The sequence below is a fragment of the Eucalyptus grandis genome, chromosome 2, assembly GCF_016545825.1.
Source record: "Eucalyptus grandis isolate ANBG69807.140 chromosome 2, ASM1654582v1, whole genome shotgun sequence".
NCBI classification, from domain to species: domain Eukaryota; kingdom Viridiplantae; phylum Streptophyta; class Magnoliopsida; order Myrtales; family Myrtaceae; genus Eucalyptus; species Eucalyptus grandis.
The window spans coordinates 23,120,096-23,145,537 of NC_052613.1; the positions used below are offsets into that span (position 1 = coordinate 23,120,096).

At 38.9% G+C, this 25,442-nt stretch overlaps 2 protein-coding genes and 1 non-coding gene across 3 annotated transcripts; all 3 read left to right on the forward strand.

Moving 5' to 3' along the window:
* The first annotated feature begins 8,391 nt into the window (after nucleotides 1-8,391).
* LOC104428000 (inorganic phosphate transporter 1-4) lies at nucleotides 8,392-10,450 on the forward strand. The gene has a single exon (XM_010041001.3). The coding sequence runs from the start codon at nucleotides 8,563-8,565 to the stop codon at nucleotides 10,147-10,149; it is 1,587 nt and encodes a 528-aa protein (XP_010039303.1). The 5' UTR covers nucleotides 8,392-8,562; the 3' UTR covers nucleotides 10,150-10,450.
* A 5,291-nt stretch (nucleotides 10,451-15,741) lies between these two features.
* Nucleotides 15,742-19,962, forward strand: LOC104427999 (protein root UVB sensitive 2, chloroplastic). The gene is made up of 10 exons (XM_010041000.3): nucleotides 15,742-15,876; nucleotides 15,968-16,120; nucleotides 16,218-16,306; nucleotides 16,409-16,493; nucleotides 16,658-16,717; nucleotides 16,801-16,894; nucleotides 17,024-17,121; nucleotides 17,323-17,502; nucleotides 19,212-19,334; nucleotides 19,469-19,962. The coding sequence occupies exons 1-10, from the start codon at nucleotides 15,865-15,867 to the stop codon at nucleotides 19,892-19,894; spliced, it is 1,320 nt and encodes a 439-aa protein (XP_010039302.2). The 5' UTR covers nucleotides 15,742-15,864; the 3' UTR covers nucleotides 19,895-19,962.
* A 2,579-nt stretch (nucleotides 19,963-22,541) lies between these two features.
* Nucleotides 22,542-22,613, forward strand: TRNAQ-CUG. The gene has a single exon. It is a non-coding gene; the product is annotated as a tRNA-Gln (tRNA).
* The last annotated feature ends 2,829 nt before the right edge of the window (nucleotides 22,614-25,442 follow it).

Genomic DNA, 25,442 nt, shown 5'->3' on the forward strand with positions numbered 1-25,442 from the left:
CATACATGTACATTATTTATAAACTCAATGAAGCATCCCAAATTATGATATTGTGTCGAGCGAAGGAAGGCAATTTAGGTTGAAACATAATCACCATTAACGAATATCTGTCAATTATTAGTCAAGATCAAGTCGTATGGATGTATCATACCATTTATTAATGGTCAGGATCAAGTCATACGGACATACCGAATCAATAATTAACTTTAAATGCACGAGATTGCCAATGGTTGTGGATTAACGAATGCACGAAATCATGTATCTTTCTAGACAATAGTTTATCATGCAATAGAGCTCAAACAAATAATAGACTACGTAACTTATCCTGAAAATGTTTAGATCAATGACAATTTCTAGAATATAAACTTCAACATAGCAAGTGGAGTCGCCCTTCTCGACATGAGTCGTAAATTAATAACTACCATCAGTGCATGAAAGTGGGACAATATCAACGCAAATTTCTAGCAGAAGAAATTGGAGGCGATCCTCGTTGCAGGATGAAGGGAGACAAACTTCGATTGAGGAACCTGGAAATCAAACCTTTGTTACAATGTCATGCATTAAAACCCAGTTGAATAATTAGAATGATGGCACGAGTGCTCCGATTCCAATTAAGAGAACCGTGCCTGATGTTGGCGGCAGCAAAAGCTAGCCGATGGCAACGGTAAAGCATGGACGAAGGAAGAGGGGCTGCCGGTTGAGGAAGGAGGAAGACGAAGCCAAACGGCGGAAAAAGGCAAAAAAAGACAAAAAAAAGAAGGAAGGAAAAAAGAAATAAAGACACATCCAACACGTTAAGTATCATCCTTTGCCTGACATGTTTGGACGGCCGGCCGGAGCCTTAGCTCGCGTTTTTTCCGATCCATGAAATTTACGAAAATTCTAATCAATTTGACTAAGCCTGTGGATTATAATTTTTCTTAAAATTTAAAGATATGAAACATTTTGGTTGAGCTAGACAATCCTTTCAAAACTTAGCGATCAAGATCATCACCCGTCATAGAGACTTAAAGAATAAACAAAGGAAGAGTGCTAATCAACATGGTCAACATTGTCTAAAATTGGAAAGAGACATCTACTGTTATAAGGATGACATGATGATATCTACACATGCTATATTTCTATTTTTATCCAAGTGCCAGAAAAATATTTTTCTAATTTTTTTTCATTTTTTAAAATATTTAGTTAATGAAAAATGTTTTCATTTTTTACAACAATTTATATAGAAACATTATCTTGAACAATTAAAATATTTTTTGTTTAGTAATTTTTGGAAAAAACACAAGCAACCATTTTTGGAAATTATTTTTCAAATCATTTATCTTCCGCAAAACAAACAAAGCATGAACTTCCCAAATTTTGGATAGAATATGCTTAATCCTAAACTAGTTTAATTACATTTTTCCTCAACATGTACCATGCCTGTTACTTTTAAGGAGTAAATCTATATTATCATCACAATGGAAAAAGGATATGGAGAAAATAAATCAACCGAAATTTAAATATTAGGAAAAATAAATATCAATAACAGTTGAGAAAGGTCTCAATAACCAAAAGGTTAAACAACGAAAATTGAATAACATCATGTGTTTTTAACTGGCTAATTAATGCAAAAAAGAAGAAGAAGAAGATAATTAATGAAATTATTTAAGACATATCACCTTAGATATTGGTCAGTCATTTCTTTTTATGATTTGAGGACAGCATTTTTCTTCATATCTTTTTATATTAATCAATCATTTTTTTTCATATTAGTTAGTATAAATAGAATAAAGAAATTTTGCATCCTTCACTTTTGTTAAAGGCTATTTAGGAATCGTGGTGAACACGTCAGATGAATAACCCAAGTATACCAAGAGAAAGGACCAGGAGAGATTCCATGGATAGGGCAAAGAGATTTTGGGATGGTTTAAGACTGAACATCCGAAGCTAGTTGGTGCCCTTGAACCTGAAGGATAAGCAAGCCTAAAATAGTGCACTACTAGGATGGGTGGCATCTTGGGAAAGTGCCTACCTATGCACCAAAGGACTACTAGGATAAGCAAGCCCTATGCAACTTAAAATCTCATGAGTCATAATCAAAGGCTTACAAACCTTATTTGTGTCTTTCTGACTCGAATATTGACATGCGGGACTTCTTCATGTCTCTCAATTCATAAATAGGGTCGATCAAAGCATGCATGTGCCACATAGGTCACTGAAATGACATTTAATTCATGCACTTTTCTTATGTAACTCATATATATCTATGCTACACATGTGTAGACTATGGCATGATTCTCATCATATGCATTAAGCATGCATGCACTTTACACACGTTGATGTCTCAAGATCATCATGGCATCCCATACTATCATGTTATCCTCAAGTCCATGCTGCCCAATATAATATAGTCAAGCGCTCGTGCCACGCAATAATCCAGACCTGATCATATACAAATCTCATGCACTTTCCACACAAGTATGTCCAAATTATTACGGCCGCTCAAGGTCCAAGGTCAACTCAAGGTTCATAGTAATTCGGCGTAACCGGGCATCATCTCGCCCCATTGAGCACGGCAACATCCCGTGTATTCATACGCCTTAGGACTGCGTTCCATTCAGGAGTTTCGTTCCGAAATCCATTCGCGAACAGCGTCTTGTTGACTTGGGGGCATCCGAACTTATTTAAGGCATCATCCCGCATAATCATACGTATCAAGACGGAACCATCACCCCCCATAATCATACGCATAAGGGCATTTATGTGATTACACAAGCATACCATCACTCAAACCCATTGTTTTATTTCTCCTTAGCCAAGTATGAATGCCCTAATGGCGCGCTAGGCGGAGTGTGTCTCATGATCTATTGAAATTATACCAATAAAATATGCCGAGCACAAAATGAGAGTCCGTGGTTTGACACAATACATTGAGCACCTGCCTAAGTCCAATTCGAATCGGAAACGATACGCCTTGAAATCACATCAAGACCAAGAAAGAACCAAGCCGTCATCACATGATCACTAGCTAGTACCAAACTTAGCTCGAGAACAATACATCTCAATATCGCACCAAGGCCAAGAAGGACCGACCCGTTGTGACATGATCATCATGGCATGCTTCTAGTATCGCCAAACTCGGTTTAGGAACAATATGCCTTAGTATCGCCAATCCAAGAGAGAGACTTGACCCGACATGCTTCCATGCACGTCCAAGAACCACTGTATATCCCGTCTTGGAGGCTCGGAATGTTCTCACGCATTGATTGATCATGGATAATGAACATATGTGTGAAGAGTACTTCTAATGAACACATATAAAACATTGCCATTAATAACAAAGAATATCACATAGAACAAGAGATAACATTACAAGTCGCTTCCAATGACAATATCATATCGAACAACTTAGCATAACCTTTCAAAATAGTTTCTCATTACTTATAATTATAGAATGCTACGAATGCTTGCCCTTTTCAACTTTTGAATTGCCTAGGCATGTAACATCTTTAAAATAGGTTATTGTATCCAATGATAACTTATAACTATAGCTTATCACATTTATGATAACCTATCATGATAACTTATCACATCAAACTATAACTTATCGCATCCACTTATCAGCTGTCGCGATAGCTTTTAAACCACTACTTGTCACTTTAACCTACTCTTTAACCTACTTATCACATAATCTAATCACCATTAACCATAAACCAATCCTAACTCTACTCCTAAGAGCAATTATCGCTCTAATCAAGGGTTAGGAAGCTACTCGCTTCCAAAACTAGGCCACGGCAAGTGGCGGCGATCGCGGCAAGGCTCACAACATGGTGGCGGCTCACAATGAAGCTCCACAATGCGCGGTGGTGGTTGATCGGCAGTCAGTAGCCCATGGAAAGGCTAGAATAGCCAAGGAACAGTTGCACACGACTTGAGAGAGGTCCGGCAATGGCTTGGGACTTGCGGCCAACACGCGGGAAGGACGGTACTGCGAGATCTAGTGACAAGGGTAGCCCAATGCTTAACGGTGGACGGTGGCTCACGGCCATCAACACCAAGGGGGAAAAAGAGAGAGAAATGGGTATGAGCTGAGGGAGAGTGATGGAGGAAAAGTCAGCCAAAGGGAGGGGTAGAGAGAGAAAGTGAGAGAAATGATGGAAAAAGAGGAAAACTTGTGGAAGAAGTTGGCATTTTAATGCTCTTTGACTTATCGTCCTAACTTGGGGAGCAAGAACACATCTTGCCCTCCATTCCAACTTGGGGAGCAAGAATAAATCATATCCCTCCATTTTGCCACAAAAACCAAAGCCTTTTAGATGCTAAGTTACTGTTCATGTGCACTATTTGCGACATCCACAAACCGACCCCAATTTTCAAAATGGAATTACATGGGCATCCAATTTTCAAACAGGATTACAATAAGGTTTGGTAGACCTCGAAAATGCCGAAAATGCCACATTGAGATGAAAACTCAATTTTTCATCGGCGGGATGCAAAAGTTTGGATAAGTGGAAACAAGTCGTGGCGAGGGCCTAAGCCCATGTTGGGCAACCCAATGGACCTAAGCCCACGATTAGGCAGCCCATGGGCCGAAGCCCATCACGGATGGCCCAAATGGGCCTAAGCCTAAATGGGTGGCCCAAAGGCCCATATGCCCAAGAGGTGGGCTGCCATAGTGGGGCCATGGGTCTTCCAAGTCCATCAAGCATTCAATGCAAGATCTTGACTTTTAATGCACCCCATGTACATGAACAATACCCAATCTTGGCAAAATGACCAAATTGCCTTTTCATTCAACTAAAACAAAATGGCAAGATGGAAAGGAGCTAGGAAGGGGCAGCCATGTGCTGAAGATGGGGAAGGTGATGTCATTCCATGGCCTAGTCTAAGCCTACCTAGCCTATCTTCTAGCCTAGCCATGAGTGGTTCATTAAATTGCATTAATGAGACTTGGGCAAAAAATAAAGTAAGAAGTGATCCAAGCCCTTAAACTTGGACGGGACATGGCAAGATGTAATCTTGGCCATCCAATAACCCAAGTGTGGGTTGCTCTTCCTCTCTCCCCAAATACACCCATACCTCTCCCTCACTCTCATTTTCACACTTTGGCTCTCAAGTTCATCTTTCTCTCCCTCCTTGCCATAACTGAACCACCCCTTGTCCATTTGCATCTCATTTTCAAGCCATCTTCTTCATTGTTCCTCATATTTCCCTCACCAACAACCGAACACCACCCACCTAACAACCGAACACCACCCACCTCCGCCGGTTGCCGCCATGCAACCGCTCGAGACGCCGTTCAACCCACTCACGGGAGCTTTGGAGGCGTGACCAGCAGCCCCAACCACTGTCTGATCTTGTTGCTCCTTCCCCGACGCTTTTTAAAGCTAGGACTTGGGCGTGAGTGGCTTTCTAGCCCTTGAATAGGGTTGTTGTTGCATTTTGGAGTTAGTTTAGAGCTAAATTAAGGCTAAATGATGTTTTGTTAATGTGATAAATGGGTTTTGTATGATAGGTTATCATAGGGTCCCGATAGGTTATCTTGATAGCTTATCATATGTTTGTCGATAGCTTATCATATTTTTGTTGATAGCTTATCATTTTTTGGTCGATAGCTTATCATGTTTTCGTCGATAATTTATCATGTTTTCATCGATGGCTTATCATATTTTAAGTCGATGGGTTATCACGGTTTATCAATAAGTAATTATGTGATAGGTTATTAAAGTATGATATGTAAAGTGTGATGTGTTATGTTAACAAGCGATGAATTATTGGATAGTTTATGATGACATGTGATAAGTGAATTTCATGAATTACGTTGAATTGCAATGACTAATCCTACTTTGATGAGTGACTTATATGCCATGGACTTGTAAAATTGGGTGGTACTTTTATATAATATAATATGAGGCACGTGGGTGACGTGATGGCATATGGCATAAGTTGTTGCATATTTCATGGGCATCACATCGGTTAGTGAGAAAGATAAGAAATGAATCGTGTGATGGTATGCCCGTATGATTTTTTTTTCTTATTGTTGAATTTTAAATTTAATAATGAAATGTGGATTTTTTTTCTTCAAATTTTATGGATTATTTGTGATGGAATGTAGTTGAATTTGTCAAATTAAAACAATGAACGATATTAATAATGTAGGATTAATGTTTTTAGTATAAATTAATTATTGGCTCCTTTTATTATTATTTAGTTATTTGTGCATTTATACCTAAAAATATAAGTTTAATATATAATGTGACGGAACATATTAAAATTTTCTATTTTTTGAGGAATGATGTATCGGTGTGTCGTGTTAGCGTGTTGTGTCATGTTATATCGCATATTCATGTCGATGCTACATAATCGGTGCATGACCAAGCAAAATCACCCTTGACCGGATATGACCGTTTGGATCGATTCATGATTATCGATTGATTCGTGGTGAGAGTGACCATTTGTTGATCAACCTTGATAGTCGAGCAGTCATTCATCGACCGAACAGCCCGAGCCCATCAACATAATCATTGGATTGGTCCACAACCATTCCCTTGATTAATCCATGACTAGTACATGGCCAATTCTTAGAATAATTCATGAACTATGTTATTATTGTGATCAAGGAACTATGTTGGGAATTTTGGATATGTATCTTTATAATCTTGAAAACCAAAATGAAGAAACATCCATTTCCCATTTCCCATTTCAATAGTAATTGACCTCTAAGGAATTCCAGAAGGTAGGAATATGCCAAATTCATTCCCTAAAAACTTAAAAAATTCGGAGCCCAGTGGCCCCTATTCCTTTTTGTTGCGAGTCCGAGGTTTAGTAGCACCAACCGGACAAAATAAATCGAAATTTGACCTCCGTTGGCCCAGGTTGCCGTCCTTTGACAAGTACAGCTCTTGCTTTGACCTGTTTGTCTCAAAAGAAGGGAGAAAAATAGCGAAAAGTCCCACGAGTCAACGTCGAGGCTTCATTTTATGGATGGGACCTTTATATGTTTTTCTTAGCTTTGTTTCAACTGTCATATGATGGTTGTGTCAGCTCTTGTGCACTGATCTATCTTTCCGAGCAATTTTGGAGATGTGCTCTCTAGTATTGTTTAATCTCCATTTATGATTTTATTCCTAAAATGTTCTCAACAAAATCCGAATCCAAAATCATAAGGAGAATAATTAATTCCCTTGTAAATATTGATAGTAAATCTTTTCTCAAATATTCTAGGCATAAAGTTATTACGCCGGAGTTCATTTGGCCATTGGTCCAGCCTAAGGACCTTAAACAAATGCCGTGATTATCGGAGCTCCCGTTTCATGTAAATAAAACGGAAGAGTTAATTGCGGGGGAAATTGTAACCAATTCAGGAAACAATCCCCTGGCCTGATCATGGCTCTGTTGCGCTAGCCTCTCGACGATTGCTAGTATCCTAGAAATGATTAAACGGTTAATTTGAGTGGGCGAAATTTTGAGGCCAACATCTTCTACTGAAAGTGATGTTATTGTCAAGCTTTATATCATATGGATTTACCTTTTACTTGTTGTGTGCAGACGGAATTTATATAAGAAATAATCTAAATAGGAATGTTCGAATATCCTATTATCTAAAAAAAGAAATTAAGTCCCCAATACGGTAGAGCGGAAAATGAGCCGGAATATACTGTGGAGATTCCCAAGTTTGTTAAAACCTCGTTTTGCATATAAATGCATCGCATCTCATCCCAAAAGGAAGCACCCAAAGCTATCGACCTGAATAAAACCTTGACGTTTAATCTCCCTCTCGCTCCCTCTCGCTCTCTCTCCCTCCGTCGTTTTCTATCATTTCTCCAGACAGAAAGCAAGGTTAGCCTCTCTCTCTCTCTCTCTCTCGATCGAATACGAATCATTATCTTATAAGCACGTGTATCCTCTTCGTGCGTTTCCGTACGCCGGTCTTTGTCGCGTTTGTTCTTGCATATAATTTCTTTTTGTTTATTTTGGTTGGTTTGTCTCGTATCGCCAGAAAAAAGCTCAATGACATTGTCGTTGCGTATCGTCGTCGTTTCCCCTACGACTCTGGAAACATGAGATTCTTGATATTTCAGTCATCTGGGCATTCTTTCTTCGCCGTTAGAGATCATTTCTGTGATTGTACTTGTCTTCGGTGAAAGAATATTTAAAAAGGAGAAAAAATAAAAAAAAGATACGGAAAGGAGATCAAGAACTCGTCCTTTATTGCCGTGATGGAAAGGGCAGATTTGGATTCGCGTATAAAAAAGAAGTAAATGGCATGTAAGGATAAGATATGGAAAGGAGATCTTTCTCTTCTTGGCTTGTGATGGCATGTAAGGACAAGATATGGCAAGGAGATCTTTCTCTTCTTTTGATAAATGGCATTTAAGGATAAGATATGGAAAGGAGATCTTTCTCTTCTTGGCTTGTGATGGCATGTAAGGATAAGATATGGAAATGAGATCTTTCTCTTCTTGGCTTGTGACTAAACATGATTAATCTGTGGCCGGTTAGTGCAAGTGCTCATAGTTGTTTCTTGTCGATCCTGAAATTATTATTCACAGAGGAAGAGAGCGGAGAGAGTCGAAGGCCATGGCGGGGGAACAGTTGCAAGTCCTCAACGCCCTCGATGTGGCAAAGACCCAATGGTACCACTTCACCGCGATCATCATCGCCGGGATGGGTTTCTTCACCGATGCCTACGATCTGTTCTGCATCTCCCTTGTCACCAAGTTGCTCGGCCGCCTCTATTACCATGTCGATGGCGCGGCAAAGCCTGGCACTCTGCCTCCTAATGTTTCGGCAGCCGTCAATGGTGTGGCGCTCTGTGGGACCCTCGCCGGCCAGCTCTTCTTCGGGTGGCTCGGTGACAAGTTGGGCCGAAAGAAGGTCTATGGCCTGACCCTGTTGCTCATGATCATATGCTCCGTCGCCTCGGGCCTCTCATTTGGGCACAGCGCCAAGTCGGTGATGGCCACCTTGTGCTTCTTCCGCTTCTGGCTTGGCTTCGGAATCGGTGGTGATTACCCTTTGTCAGCCACAATCATGTCTGAGTATGCAAATAAGAAGACCCGAGGTGCTTTCATCGCTGCCGTTTTTGCCATGCAGGGCTTCGGGATCCTCGCCGGTGGTGTCTTCGCGATCATTGCGTCGACGGCCTTCAGGGTCAAGTATGACGCCCCGGCTTATGAGGTGGACCCGCTCGGCTCAACTGTTCCACAGGCAGACTATCTCTGGAGGATCGTCTTGATGGTGGGAGCGTTCCCGGCGGCGCTCACCTATTACTGGAGGATGAAGATGCCGGAGACCGCCCGCTACACTGCCCTCGTGGCTAAGAATGCCAAGCAGGCCGCAACGGACATGTCCAAGGTCTTGCAAGTTGACATCGAGGCCGAGCAGAGCAAGATCGAGAAGCTGACCCAGGGTGAGGCCGGTGGATTTGGCTTGTTCACCAAGCAGTTCCTCCAACGCCATGGCCTCCACCTGCTTGGGACGACCTCCACCTGGTTCCTGCTCGACATTGCATTCTACAGCCAGAACCTGTTCCAGAAGGATATCTTCAGCGCGATTGGGTGGATCCCTGGGGCGAAGACCATGAACGCAATTGAGGAGGTGTTTTGGATTGCGCGGGCGCAGACACTTATTGCCCTGTGCAGCACCGTCCCTGGGTACTGGTTCACCGTGGCCTTGATTGACAGGATGGGGCGTTTCGCCATCCAGCTGATGGGCTTCGCTTTCATGACGATATTCATGTTCGCACTCGCTATCCCATACGACCACTGGACGCACAAGGAAAACCGCATCGGGTTTGTAGTGGTGTACTCACTCACTTTCTTCTTCGCCAACTTTGGGCCCAACGCCACCACTTTCGTGGTCCCGGCAGAGATCTTCCCTGCCAGGCTGCGGTCGACCTGCCACGGGATATCTGCGGCAGCAGGGAAGCTTGGGGCGATCGTGGGTGCATTCGGATTCCTGTACCTGGCGCAGAACCAGGACAAGACCAAGGTGGATGCAGGCTACCCGGCAGGCATCGGGGTCCGGAACTCGCTCATCTTGTTGGGAGTGGTCAACTTCCTGGGTCTCCTGTTTACGTTCTTGGTGCCTGAGTCCAAGGGCAAGTCATTGGAAGAGATGTCTGGAGAGAATGAGGAAGCGGCAGAGGAGGAGGCGAGGTCCTAGATCTAGTTCGGACACAGTCAAGTTTATGTCGGAAATAATCCTGCAAATCTTCAGGTCTTTTAAAGTTTCTAATGTCTTGAACATCTGATCTCCTTTAGCAGCTGAGGTTTTTTTTTCTTTTTTTTTTTCCTCATCTTTAAGTTTGGCCTTTTCATTTGGGGGAGTTGCGTTTTGGAGTGGTTGAGCTTTGTATTACATATTTGTAAGTCAAGAAAGTGTATGTTCTGATGCCAGTTGCGTGATCTTGTGTAACCAATCCATGGCTCAGTTGTGGCCCCTCGTTGATCATTATTATTTTCTATTCAAGTCTCAATCTCCTATGATCTTTCATATTAGTGGAAAGAGTTGGTGGGTTTTACTGGCTTCGTAGAACTATGCAATGAGATGGACTTCTATAAAACTTGTCTTAAGACTTCTGAGCAAAACTTGAATTAGGAATGTTTTGTCAGTACCTTCTTCGGTGCTGTGAATTCTGATTAGTTTTGGTAAGATGTGCAAGAATTTGATCTATGTTTATTTTTGTGGGATCTATATTGGAAATGTCAAAAGTGCATTCGAATGGGTCTTCACTTCCCAGAGTTTTGGCCAAAACTGTTAGAGGTGACTTCTCATATGTATTGTTATAATCCGAGATATATGAACCTCACGGTACTTTACAAATCTAATGCAATCTTATTATCAATTGAAAAAATGTAGTTACAGCAAGTGAAAAATAATCATGAAGTTTCAATAGTGCCCATGTTGAAAATCAAAGTTGAACTAAAATACTACCTTCACAACCAATTAGCGTAATTTAGTTATGAACCATAATTTACTAGTTTTTGCCTCCCTACATTCAACGACTTTGTTCATCACATTCAAAGCACTCTCTTATTAACCTAACAGGTCAAATGAAAATCCTGTTCCAGTCAATCCAATTTCAAACATAGCAGTTAGCACCGGCAATGCTTCCCACTCTCTATGATCTTGTCAAGTTGGTCGATGTCAATTCATTCATTTTCTAGAAGTTTCTTGTGCAATAATTACATTTGTGATTTTATGGTCCGGGGAGATCGATGCATCTTTCTCCTCATAACTTTCATGACAAAAAAAACTGTTCTCGGAAAATTATTTTCCGAGTTTTCAGTATTTGAATGAAAAAAAAATTAATTGATCTATGAAGATATTGTCCATGGACTGAAAACAATCAATTTAGATGGGAAGAAATTTTATTTTTCTGACAAAAAGGGAAAAAATTTCCTAAAATATAAAATAAATGAAAACTAACTATTTTTCTTTTTTTTTTTTTAAATGTTGATAAAAATATTTTCCATTATTCCAAAATTTTCAATGAAACAAACATCATTTTTTTTTTTTTTGGTAGAAGCAAACATACCATTTTACAAGCCATACTTACACAATTTTCCACAAACTTTAAGCTATGTCTTCATTTATTTTATTGTAGCTTGTAATGCTTGACAAATGGCCCACTTGGTTTGGCTTTCGGAGAATGAAAAATGCAATTTCCTTTGGGAGAATGAGGTTTTCCAAAATGCAAATAATGTTTGGTAAAATTTGCGTTGAGAAATAACTTTGATCAAAATACCGTTTAATAAAATTTGTATTTGTAAACGACTTTTATTAAATTAAAAAAAAAACAAAAACAAAAACAAAAAATTGTATTTTTTTTTTTTTTTGAAGTCTCGCCATCGGATTGCTTGATCTAGCGGTCATACCGCTGGATTTGGCCCCTAGATGGTTGCTGGGGCCGCGCGACCCAAGCGTCGCCTAAAGTCCGGCGACGGTTGCCGAGGTCGGGTGACCCTCAGGCGGCGGTCGCCGGCACGCACAACCTCTTGGCCAACAGCCGTCGGCCTTCGGTCGGCTTCTTCGTGCGGTGGTGTGCGATGATTTTGGAGAAGATGAACAGTACTGGGGATTTGCATTCCGAAGATACAACTTCCCAAAGTACCTTTAGAGTTACATTGGGCTAAAGGCCCTTAGAGCCACTTGGGGCGCGCATGACAAAATTTCTATTTCTCGATTTCTCTATTTCTCTTCTTCCCTGAACAGGTTTGGAACAAAACCGTTTGGTAACGCATTTGATTTCTCTATTTCTTTCTATTCTAGAAATAGATTTCTAAAAATCGGGTTTCACGAATCTGAAATCAAACCATATAAAAGAACCTTGCGCTTTCTTGCTAACTTAATTCACTCATAACCACAACTTCACAAATTATTGCTAATTCTTTTCTTATTTTGCTCGTGTTTTTTTTTTTTTGCATTTTTTTTCATTTTTTTTTATAACTTCCTTTTTAGAATGAAAGGCAATCGAATGGGTTCCCAATTTTAAAAAAATGACCAAAGTTCTTAAATGCTTAATTAAAAACAATGGGGCTTTTTCCTCCTAGAAAAGACACGCGCATGGCTAGTTGAAGAAAAAGTTCTTACGTAATAGATGAATAAAAAACGTGTCTAGAAATTTAACCTTATTTTTTTTATGGATTCAAAATTCTTGCAAAATCAAAATAATTAGATTGTTACACAATCTTGAATTTTAATTCGAAGGCAAGAGATTCAAGAGAATCTCTCTCTTTGATATGCAAGGATCATTAAAGGTTCATTGAGCAATAATAAAGAAATTAGGGATGAGCAATTGAACTAATTCAATTAGAGAATCAAAATAAACCGAACTTCCCCCGATTGATTCCTAACCATAAACGTTACTTTAAGGTAGAATTCTCATATATTCATTTACACCATTAATTTTATTTTGTTGATAATCTTGTATAATACTAGTTTTTGATCAAATGACAATGATGTGTAGGTGCCATTGATGGCACCCATATTCATGCTTCTGCGGTACTTGTCTAAACCTACGTAGGATGAGCTTGCAAACGATACATTGACCGATAAAGGAAACCAAATAAATACGCTTAGAAAAACAATTGCTAATAAAATGGCAAGGAATAATAATATGCCGGAAATTCCATGAAATTGTATTTTCAACTTTTGTAATGTATTAGTATTATTTCGACTATTATTTTATATTTGAGGATTTCCTATGTTGTTTTAGTATTATTTAGACTATTATTTTATATTTGAGGATTTCTTATGATGTTATCTAATTAATTTCTATTTCTAGGAATAGAAATTTTGTTTTATTATCAAATGGATTTCTATTTTATAAATAGAAATTTTGAGTCGTTATCAAATAGGTTTCTTTGTTCAAAACTTGTCCTAGGGAATAGAAATTAAGAAATTGATTTCTGGTCAGAAATCAATTTCTGTTTCAGAAATTTTGTCATACGCAGCTTTGGAGATACAATTGCATCTTGCCCAAAAAAACAAACTAAACACGTTTGTATTTGACTAAGGGACTTTAGAGTTCGAAAGTGAAATGCCCAACCAAACTAGGCCAAAGAGGACAGGTTGTTGCGAGAAGCTGTGAATTCACGAAAAGCAAGATGGAAATTGGGATTATTACTCGATTACTTGCTCCACTCCGCTCGTTCTCTTTTGGAAGGACGTGAATGACCGAAAAAAGGCCCCTCTTTTTGCCTGCCATCAAGTAAGAGCTTGTCTGCTACGGTCCCAAAAAAAAAAGAAAAAAAGAAAAAAAGAGTAAGAGATTGTCTCATTCTTTTCATACTTCTATAGAGTGAATTTCAAAAATCAACAGCGGATTCACATTCAAGGCTAGCGGCGGATCAAGCAATGGGCAATCGTATCGGGTGATTTGAGCATCGACTGCACCTGCCTTTCAAGACCATTCATGTCAAAAATGAAGCACGTTTAACATCCTCCTAATTATATGGAGGAGGCTGATTAGTGTTTGTTTGTTAAAAACAATTTATGTTCTTCGGAACAAAAATTTCTATTCTTTTATTCTGGGGAATAAAAAAAGAATATAAACGTGTTTGGTAAAACTTTTATTCTCGGAAATAAAAACAAGAAATAGAAAAAAGTAACTTCTTGTTTTTGGAAACAGTTTCTAGAATCAATTTTTCTTTTTCTTATTTTTTCTTCTATTTTCTTCTTCTTCTTCCTTTTGCCGGTCGCTAGCCTTAGCCATGGCCGACGTCGGCGACAGCCGACGAGGCCGGTGACCTTACCGAAGCATCGCCGGCCTCAGGAGACATCGAGTCACGATGAGGCTTGTTAGCTCAAGCCTCGCCGTGGCTCACCATGGTTGCGCGAGGCTTGGCCTCACCTGGCTAGGCAAGGTTGAGCCTCACATGGCCACGGCGAGGCTCGGCCTCCCTAGTCAACGCAAGGCCGGGCCTTGCTAGGCCAAGGTGAGCCTGAGGCTTGCTGGGGTTAGGCTAGCCTTCAGTGAGCATACTAGACGTCGCCCAGCTAGCTAAAGAGAAAAAGAAAAAGGAAAAAGAAAAAAATAAAAAATTAAAAAAAAATTAAAAGAAATAAAAAAAGAATCTAAGAATTTTACCAAATGTATTTCTATCCAAGATTAGAAATTTTGGTAAGTTACCAAATGCGTTTTTTGTTAAAAAATTATTCCCGAGAGCAAAAATAAAATAAAAAATCATTTCTCATAAAAATTATTCTCCGGAATAAAATGGTTACCAAACACATCCTTAGATTCCTTTGTGCCAGCCATTTTGAAAGTCACAAAGTATGATGCCCATTCACCCTTGTGACTTTCTTTGACATTTTTAGTTTATTTGTACATACGTGCTCATTGTAGACTACTATTGTCTTTAGAGAAAAAAAAAAAAGGAAAAAGAAAGGAAAAAAAAAGAAGACTACTATCGTCTTCAAAGTTATATAACATCAAAGTGGAGGTTAAGCCAAGCTCTGGGAGAGGCCGGGCGAGGGCCGTCACCCTCGCTGGCGGTAGGCAAGGGCTTCGCGGCCCTCGCCCAGTGGCCGGCGAGCTTCATCGGAGGCTCGGCGACAACCGCAAAGAAGAAAGCGAAAAGAAAGGAAAAAGAAAAAAAATTAATAAAAATTAATTAAAAATTCGAAAAATCATTAAAAATCATAAAAATTGCCACATCAAGTCCGGCCAAAGCGCCGACATCTACGTGCCAAAAAAATTAGGGATGGACTGAATTGGCACCAATATTAAAATATTTAAAACTGAATTGGTCAAATTGAAAAGTTTAAAACTGAATAGGTTTATGACTTTTTTGGTACTTTTCGCAAGATCGAAATAAAATTGCATGAAACAATGTTCTACTAAAAGAGAAAATGTACTAATAATGGGCTTTAAGTAAAACTAGTTTTAATCGAATCCCTCAATTCAAAATTACTAGTTCCTAGAAGTAAGGTAGTCTTGCATGCCCTTTGTCCAGCTTCTAACCTAGCTTAGAATAAAGTTAGTGGCTATTCTAAATTAAATTCGATAAATAATAAGTAAGGAAGCCGAGATGCAAACATTAAGGTTAAAGAGGGTCTATGCTAAAAAAGAGGGTTATCCGCGTCCGCCTAACCATTCGTCAAAACCTTAGGCTGGATGACTCGAGCCAGGTCAAGCCGGTTGGATTGTTTACCTTACCCGTTAGTTTTTTTTTTTTTTTTTTTTTTTTTTTTTTTTTTTTTTTTATGGGTCCGGTCGTTTTTCCACCGCTATATATTTCATTACCGAGAAATTTTCCGACATTCCTTCTTTCAAAACCTCATCGGCTCCTCGGTTGGTTTTTCCAATTTCAATCACCGCCTGCCCGCAAATTGGGGAGGTTAATCCCGAGCCCAACAACTTGGGGAAAACTCATGAAGTTGCTGGTACATAACCTTGCCCCCCTCTCTCATTTCTATCTACGCTGCTGAACCATTGTTCATCCGTCGCAAATTCTTTTGAAATCAATTCAATCAGGACAAGATAATGCAGAAGAAGAAGACGGCGGGGGAGGCCCAGCCTCAGCCCCAGCTTCAGCTCAGATGGCACGAAGCAGGCCCCGTCCACTGGACCGAGACCTCAGATTCCGTCTCTCGCCGCTTCCAATTCGAGCCCGATGGTCAACTCTCCGTAAGTCGTGGTCACGCTAATTTCTTCTTGAATGTGGTGGTGCCTGTTCTTACGGTCGACTGATTCGGAGCGTGAAACATGTGGGGATGGATGTCAGGTGAAATTGCTCGATGACTCGAGGCCCGTTGCTCATAGGGTGGTCGATTCCTTTCTGAACAAGTTCTTTCCTTCAGGATACCCCTACAGGTAAAAAAAAAAAGGGTCTGATTTTGTTTCTGTTCACTGTTCAAGAGGAAGATTGCCTTGGGCTAATCGTAAAATGTCTTTCTCGATTCTGATTTTATACAGTGTGAACGAAGGTTATTTGAGGTACACACAATTCAGGGCTCTGCAACACCTCTCGAGTGCTGCTCTCTCCGTGTTATCAACTCAGGTCTATCTGCGATGCCTGAACAGACCATCCTAGTTTGATGGCATGTTCCATTTTGGTGATTTTGTGCATATTTGCGAGTTTTAGCATTACTTGGAGAATGGATACTTACATTGGACCGACATATGTTGTGGGAGGCCATTTTCTATGTGCTAACTCCTCTGCAGTCCCTTCTCTTTGCTGCAGGATTGAGGCCTACCCCGGCTCAAGCGACTGTCGTGAGTTGGGTAAGTTATAATCATATAGTGGCACCAGTTTTGGCCTGTTGGGGTGTTTGAAGATTATTTTGGTATATGTTTTCTCGACACAGATTCTAAAGGATGGGATGCAGCATGTGGGAAAGCTTATATGCAGCAATTTGGGTGCTAGAATGGATTCAGAGCCTAAGCGTTGGAGGATTTTAGGTTTGTATTTTGGCAGGATATATCAGTCTCCTGTGTCACTATTGTGACATTAGTGCCTTCTATATTTTAAACAAGGTGATACCATCTTCAACTTGATCGATATTCTCATTTGTAAAATTGTCTCTGCAGCTGATGTGCTGTATGATTTTGGTACTGGCATGGAAGTTCTTTCTCCCCTATGTCCTAATCTTTTCCTTGAGATGGCCGGACTTGGTAACTTCGCGAAGGTACATGTACTTGTCTTTAACAGATAGTGCTTAGACTTCTCTATATGTTCTGGTATCATTTATTAACGAGCATCTGTAGAAAAGAATTGAATGATCTCTATCATGGCAAGTCAAGCAATGTCTGAATATTAGTTTCTCCAGTTGTTTTCGTGCATCTAGTTCTTCTTTCAGAAATTCAGGTTCTGCTTCATGACTTGATAGGGAATGGCAGTTGTGGCAGCAAGAGCAACGAGATTACCAATTTATTCTTCGTTTGCTAAAGAAGGCAATCTCAGTGACCTTTTCGCTAAAGGGGAGGCTATCTCAACTCTTTTTAACGTTGTTGGCTTAGGTGTAGGCATCCAGCTAGCATCAACAATATGTTCGTCAATGCAAGGAAAGGTATAGTGCCTACAAGAGCTTGATTTTTCACAATATTTTTTCTTTCATTGTTTATATTGTTGCATCGATCCTCTGAGCAAATTGGATGCAGTCTGAGGCTTTTGTTGGCAGCATGTAATGAGTGGGTGCAATTGGCCCCCCTTAATTAAGTTGCAATAAAAGAAAAGAAAAAATAAGATTCAAGCTATAAGCCCACTCAACTTTTAGTTACTTCAACAGAAACAGAAGTAATTGAAAATTGAGGTTTTGGTACCTGAACCTCTTAATCAACTCATGTTGATTCTCGTTTTTGTAAAATTATCGAATCTGTTGGATGTGCCAAATAATTGGATTATTGTGCCCTTTCTAGTTTATCAATATCTACTTTGATAGATAAGTCAAATTGTGTCGGTTCGCTTGCAATGTATGTATGGTTATGTAACAATGTTGTAATTTAGCTCAATTTGCATGTGAAAGTTGTGAAACACGGACCAAAATCTTTATTTAAAAAAAAAAAATCAGACCCATAGTTTGTAATTGAGAGCATAGTTACTCTTGCATTAAAAGTACTTCTGTCTTCTTATTGCCCCCACTGACAAATGGACGTAGCTCAGCCATTTATTAATAGCTGCTTTTTGCATATTCAAATATCTGTCCAGTTATTAAAAAAAAAAAAAAAAAGCAGCCTTTTACTTTTTTTTCGAAAAACACAATGTTTGCCAAATCCCTGGGACAGCTTGCCCTTTTTCATCAATAAGGGAAAAAAGTTTAATTCTAAATGGCACCAATGGGTGCCCTGTATACAGTGTTATTTGCCAGGTATTGGTTCAGTAAGTCTAGTATGCTATTTACATCAAGACTGGAATTGATGAAACCAAAAGTTCAGTAAGTCTAGTATGCTATAACAGCAACTTCTTGACAGAACTAAAGTGAACTTTAGGATGAATGACGAATGTTCTATCTTTAATTTCATCCAAAAGGGTTCTTTTGGATCAGATTTAATAGGACTTGTTGGAGAGTTGGGAGATTTGAATTGTAATTCCCAAGATGTATGGTTAGGTCATGTATACAGACGATAAGTTGAACTAAGGGGTTATTGAACTTGTGAAATTCTGTCAAAATATATTTTAAATTAGTGCTCCAGTATCTGTTCATGTGTTCTACCGATAAATTGTCTGTAGTTCATCTGTTATCAGTCAGGTTTAGGCATTGCTGGTATTTGGTACATTTCCTAAATGAACTTGATAAAAAGTTTTGAAGGGTCTCTTGAAATTTGAGGTCTACTTGACAATTGTAAGTGTCCGATGCCTGTATCTTAATTGAATACCTCAATTATGGGTCCTGGAGCTATCTCTACTGCTTCTACTCCTTTGAGTAAAGTTTGATACTCAAATAAAAATGGTTTGATGTGCATTAAGGAACTTGCTTTGCCTTCTTTCTGTTTTTCGCACATACAATCATTCAGACATGTAGATCCAAAACGAATGACAGAAAAGGTCAAGCGTACTTATGTATCTTCATCTCCAAAAGAGCTCTATTTGCTTCAGTTAATGGAAGACTATCAGGTTTAGCTTCTCATGCAGATTAAATTCCTAAGTCCCAGGCAATTCCAGAAATCACTTAAGTTTCTGCATCTAGCTTACCAGTTTTAAGACAAATGAATGCATCTAGTTTACCAGTCGTTAACTTCTTTTTTTCATATCAGTGAAATCATTTCGAAATTCTTGCAGATGCTTGCAGGACCTCTCCTCTCTGCCATTCACATATATAGTGTCACTGAAGAGATGCGAGCTACCCCAGTGAACTCATTAAATCCACAGAGAACTGCTATGATTGTAGCCGACTTTCTTAAGGTTTGATCCTAAGCTATGTGGTCTGGACTGGCTAATTCATTAGATTGTTATGAATTAACATCACTCAATTTCCAAAGTTACAGACTATCCATTTAATTCTTTTCTCCTGAATTCTATTTCTTGAATTGATACAGACGGGAAAAGTATTGAGCCCAGCTGATTTACGGTATCGGGAAGATCTCCTCTTTCCTGGGCGACTCATAGAAGAAGCTGGGAACGTGAAAGTTGGAAGAGCCTTACATGATGTTTTTAGGCCTTCAAAGATTAACGGGTGGAAGGAAAAACTTCCGGAGGAGAAGTTTCTTTTAAGTCGTGGCAGTAAATGGATCGACATGGTCCTCGAGCACAATGCAACTGGTGAAGATGCGTTGAGGGGTTGGTTGGTTGCCGCGTATGTTGGATGTATGGAGAAGTCTTCTCATGAGATGAGCACGCAAGTCTTGCAAGATGCTTACTTGAAGATGAGTGATATCTTTTCCCCGTTTTTAGCTGAAGTACAAGCCAAAGGATGGCATACTGATCGATTTCATGATGGAACAGGAAGTCGATTTGCATGGTAGTGTTATTGTTATTTTGATGGTATACATCATATTCTTTTGCATAATTGCCGCGTCCTCTTTACTGTGCAGCTTTTTCCTTTTTTCTTGGGTCTTCCCCCTTAAACGAGTTACAGCTGCTTTGCTCGTTCGTGCTATTGACCAAATTAGCCAAGAGAAATATGGAGTAAAATAAGAAATGGTTGTGCATTCAATTGTGTTTATCAGATAAAGAAGACCGAAAACGTGGAAAATTTGTCTTGAATCATATAAAGGAGAGAGAAACAGGTGAAAACAAAGATTCCTTGACTCCAAATTCTGTAGGTCTCGTGGGCATTGTAGGAATACATCAGCGACAAATTAGCCAAAGGAGAAAGGCAGAAAAATAGAACCACGCCAGCAGTTCTAGCTGTCTCATCTTTTGTTAAATTGAAAGGAAATTAAGTTTCGTTCCTTAATAATTGCACCATCGTCATCCCAAGTAACTAGTAAGCGTGCTTTCCATTCGAGGATGAAAGTTAGGCTCCACCTTGTCAACCAAAGCTCAGCTCCAAGAGGTTAATCTGTAACACAAAATCTGGGTTAAGGATTCAGGGACTAGTGCTCAAATTGGTCCTTTGATGCTTGAGTAAGTTAATTATTGAAAGAGAGGAAGAGTATAAAGAATTCAGATTATGATTTTAGAAAGTCCAACTCCATACCTGAAGACCCCTTTACCTCTTACGGGCATTCCTCTTATTCAGATTAGCAGCAAAGATATTTACCAATTCAGTCCCTATTAGATGCTACGAAGCTCTATATTTTGCATAATGGAATTGCAGAAGCCTGAAAAAGATAATCACCCGCTTATTATAGACTAAGCTTTAAGTGTTTACATAAGCAGCAAAATGACCGGAGGCAAGATTTCAATGTACAGTGCAACGTATGTAGACCATATTTCTTTGGGATATTAGAGAAGAAAGACATTGGATACTACACCACAACATTAAAAAAAGAATGCTAGCTCAAAATCACATGCAAAAACAAATATATCAAGGAAATGTGTGCTATCAACTAAAACCAGTTGCTTGCAAGAAGCAGCCCTCTTCGCCTCGTTGTCTATCGATTATTATGGCTGCTTTCAAAATTCATCCTCCTCATACTCTCAACACATGTATTTCCTGAAAAAAGAAAAAAAAAGTATGGTGTGATATTGGATTTTGTTATGGTATTCGATATGATATTGAGTAATAGTTTCTCATAGTTGTGCTGTGATATCGATGTTCCTTTGGTGGGATTATGCATGTGCACCTGTCCCATTATACATTTCTGGTCTTATGCAAAAGATTATATCTGCTCAGCAGCAAGGTATATTAATGTGTTATATATGATTTATGTGTGTCGATTATTATGATAAGTGGATATATATTGTTTATCTATTGAATTAAGTGGATATATATATCTACTGTGTTAAATTAATCATTGATTTTTATTGAATAAGCTATTTTTACATACATCTGCATTTCTAATCACCGGTAGAGGTAGAGGATTACTTATTGCCTAATTAGCTCATTCCTGTATAATATAATGTTTTTTCATATATAGCTAAATTGTTGAGGATAGTGTCACGGGTTGGTTGTTTCCAGTTGATCACACACCCGTGTAGCCTTAGGATTTTTTTTATCTTTAGTCAACCTCAAACACACACACGCACAAACGCAAGGGTCGTATGAACAAGAATCGAGTGTATTTATTTGTAAACGAGCTAAACATAATGAGGGGGAGGGACCTCTATTTATACAAGTTTGGGTCTCATCTCATCCGTTGATCCTCTCTTTGATCTAACAATTGTGTTTGAACATGTATCATCATTACAAATTTGTATATTAGGCTACTCAATGGTTCTAGGCCTTGGGAAAGTCTAGGGCGTGTGTCAGAAATAAGGGCAAGACTAGCGGGGCCTCCTGACATGGAGTAAGTGAACGGTCACAGGCTTTTGTCTGTATTGCGCATGGGCCGATTGTGCGTTGATCATGGGTCGTTCATGGATTTATCGTGGGCTGCTCATGGGCTGCCCTCGATGCATGACACAACCCCATCCGATCAGTCTTGGATCATGCTTCGTCTGTGGGCCATATGCTGTGAGTTGGGTTATTTTCCATGTTCGGTGGCATCTCGAGGAGATAGGAGAAGACCAGTTTGTTTTTTATAATAGTGTATTAAACCTATGGACACAATTCCGTCGTATACAAGCCGTCAAGGATATGTGGAATAATTTTCACCCGCGTTTTAATTTAGTGATATAATTGAGGTTATATAGTTTAGTTGCTTTGCGTGTGTTTGGGATTATAAAAATGCATCAGCGGCGCTGCTGCGCATTCGTTTTGAGTCAGCGATATGACTAGTCCGTATAGGAAGGGAAAAGCTCTATTAGATTAACTTCAGTTGTGGGGATTAGAAAATGGCAGTTGGGCATGCCGAGAAACAGGTGAAGGACTTGAGTGCAAAAAAGAGTTTTAATTAAACCGAGGTGAAAAGAGCAACCGTGAAGAATCTTTTCATGGCTTCGATCTGAAGAAGGAAACAAGTAGAGACTAGTATTTGAGAACGTGAGATTTGGCGAGGATGGATCGGAACTCTCGTTAACTAAATCAATTGATTTACAAGCTGGTCCAAAGAGCCTCCATCGCCTGGTTCCATGGTCTAGTGGTCAGGACATTGGACTCTGAATCCAGTAACCCGAGTTCAAATCTCGGTGGAACCTTTTTCAAGCTCTACGCACTGATATATTCTTTTTATTTTTTTCCGGGAGTAAAGCTAGCATAAAAAACAAAATAATTTTGTGTATTTTGTTTCTCAGGAGACGTCTGGAGCTCTTATTAATTATTTTTTCTTCTCTTTGAAAGTAAGGTACATAATCGATGCTAAAAGTTTTACTTGTGTGCTCACACGCTTCCGCTTAAATGTTCATAGCATACAAGTAAGAACACGTAAATTCATATACATTTTTTTTATTTTGGCAGAACAGAAAATTTAAATTTAGAAGATGTGTTTTTACTGTTCTTTTTTTTTTAAATTGCTCTTTTGAGGAGTGTTGGTATGAAGTTACACACAAGTAAAGAAGATCAAAGGAAACGATTATGTAGACTCTGAAGAAAGCTAACGCAAAAGACATGACCTAATAACAAGTCCAAATCACCACCTTCGAGAAATTAGCATCTAGGCCGCTATACATCATTATCATTCATTCACTTCGAAAGATTTATGTGAAAATTTTCAACACTTAAGAAAAATATCATAAGGCGCATATTCAATTTCTCCACTGTGAGATAAATTGATTTTGATAGAATCTTTTTCTGTAATAATTCGAATGCAAATTGAATCTATCAAATAAATTCGTGGAAACAACCTTAGTTGAATATGTAATAGCCACCTTTCACAGGCTTAAATCACGGCGGGCACACTTGCGGATTCATCCTTCACAAGTTCACTAGCATATCGATGGGTTTCCTCTAAACCGTCCAATCACATCTATACGAGTATATAAAACAAAGAAGAGCTTCAACTTTTAACCGACTATTCTCCTTTTGTAATTTCCATTACATAGTCAATTAGTTATTTTATAGATAATTTATCAATGGGTAAATATGTAAATTAATAATTCCAAATTAGTACGCTCGTAACAAATTTACCACAAATTAATTTTTTAATCACAAAAATCCAAAACTAGCATACCTTTGGTAAATTTATTCCAAACTGATGCATTTGTGATCAATTTACCCTATATTAAGTTCTGTATAAACTAAGTTGAATGACATGTGTCAATTGATTGGTGTATTAGTTTTGGAGAAATTACAAATTTTTTGTGATTTTTTGTGATATTAATCCAAATAACATATGGTATATTTGTTACGAATATATTAATTTAGGATTTTTAGTGGTCAAATAGATTAGTTTGAGGTAAATTTTAGGGGTGTCAATGGGTCGGATTGCGTCAAGTTTTGATGTTACTCGACCCGACCCGAATCATAAGGGTAACATACTATGACCCGACCCGAACCAACCTGAAACACATTAGACCCACATCAAAAATTTGATTCAGGTCAGGTTGGGTAGGGTTAGGTTTCTACGTTTTCCTCTTTTTTCTTTTTTTTTTTTCAGCACAATTTTTCTCCTTTTGCCTTTGGTAATATCAGCTAAAAAAATCTTCAAAAGATCGAGCAACAAAATTAAATTAAAAAAAAAAACAAAAACCTGAAACAACAATGTGCAAAGAGCACAAAATTCATGAACTTGAAGATCAAACATCAACTTGAAGATATGAAAATGCGCGTCCAATAGAATCAACATTATATGACTTAGATCCAATTGTCATTGTGGTATTGTGATCCTAAAAAAGTACTACATTCACCATGTAAATAAAAGGAAATGTTTAATAAGAAAAACTTATAACCTTTTTGGCTTGGATTAATTCTTCCAACAACAGTGTCCCGTTCAAAGCTACAATTGCATCCACGCCGAACCTCAATCTTGCAGCATAAAAAGCATGAGAAGACTAGATAATATAACAATAAGCAGACACGCCCGAAAGAAAAAGGGTGCATGAAAATCAAAACTACTCTTAGTTTGTTCTACCAAGCTTCCTAGTTTTGGCATCCACATTCCTAGGCATGTGTTTATGGATAATTAAAGACCCTTAACTAATTCAATGAGCCCCGCTCTGCTACGTATAAGTTCCTCCCTATAAACAAGTGATGAGTCTATACTGGGAGGCTAATGTTGTCATGCCCCAATCCTCAAGCGCGCGGCATCCCTCGATCTCTTTAGTCATGGAATTGCGATATCTCAGGATGAGTCGCCGACCCATTAATTTTATCTTTTGATTATATGCAAGCGGAAGCAAAACAAACATCTCCCAACCATTAACTAACAATATGGATAGTAAAAGGCATACATCAGAACATCAAAACCAAATACTTCCTTTATAAGGGTTCGTTCATTTCACGAAAAAAATACCATTTCCGAAAAATATTTTCCCAGAAATCATTTTCCAGGAAAATGACAATAGTTTCTAGTGTTCGATTAAAACCTGAAAATGTTTTGGAAAATATTTTTCGGTGTTCGATAAGGAAAATATTTTCTAAAACTTCATCGCTCAAGCATGCATCGCTTACTAACCTATAAATCCATTAAATATGAACTTGCCTTTAAATCTAAGCAAACTTGCTTCATATTTTTGTTCCATCATTGTCACTAAATGCTTATCTACTCTAAAAAATATTTGTATGGATTTTAAAAAGAAGCAAAAGAGAAAATAAGCAAAAATGTACAATCTAATGAGAATTTTCCATTATCATATTCTTTCCCCTACATGTTTTTTTTTTTTTTTGGGTAAAAGGTAAGAATTCCCTTGCATCTTTTAATGTTATAATAAACAAAAGAACCCTTAACCACTGGGATTCGCCCCAGTAGCCACCCTTCCAATATAGAAGGGGGAGGTGAGGGGTTCAAATCCCCACATTCTCAGAGAGGGATGGGGTGGGGACGCGTAAGTTTCATGAGTGGATTTCGATTCCCACGATGTGGCACCTCG

What these genes read in the sequence shown, in the direction of transcription:
- LOC104428000 (XM_010041001.3), top strand. Translation starts at nt 8,563, where the DNA reads ATGGCGGGGGAACAGTTGCAAGTCCTCAACGCCCTCGATGTGGCAAAG.
- LOC104427999 (XM_010041000.3), top strand. An exon ending in TCTCCGTGTTATCAACTCAG is followed by an intron (nt 16,494 to 16,657) that starts GTCTATCTGCGA and finishes ACTCCTCTGCAG; the next exon opens with TCCCTTCTCTTTGCTGCAGG. An exon ending in GACTTGGTAACTTCGCGAAG is followed by an intron (nt 17,122 to 17,322) that starts GTACATGTACTT and finishes ATGACTTGATAG; the next exon opens with GGAATGGCAGTTGTGGCAGC.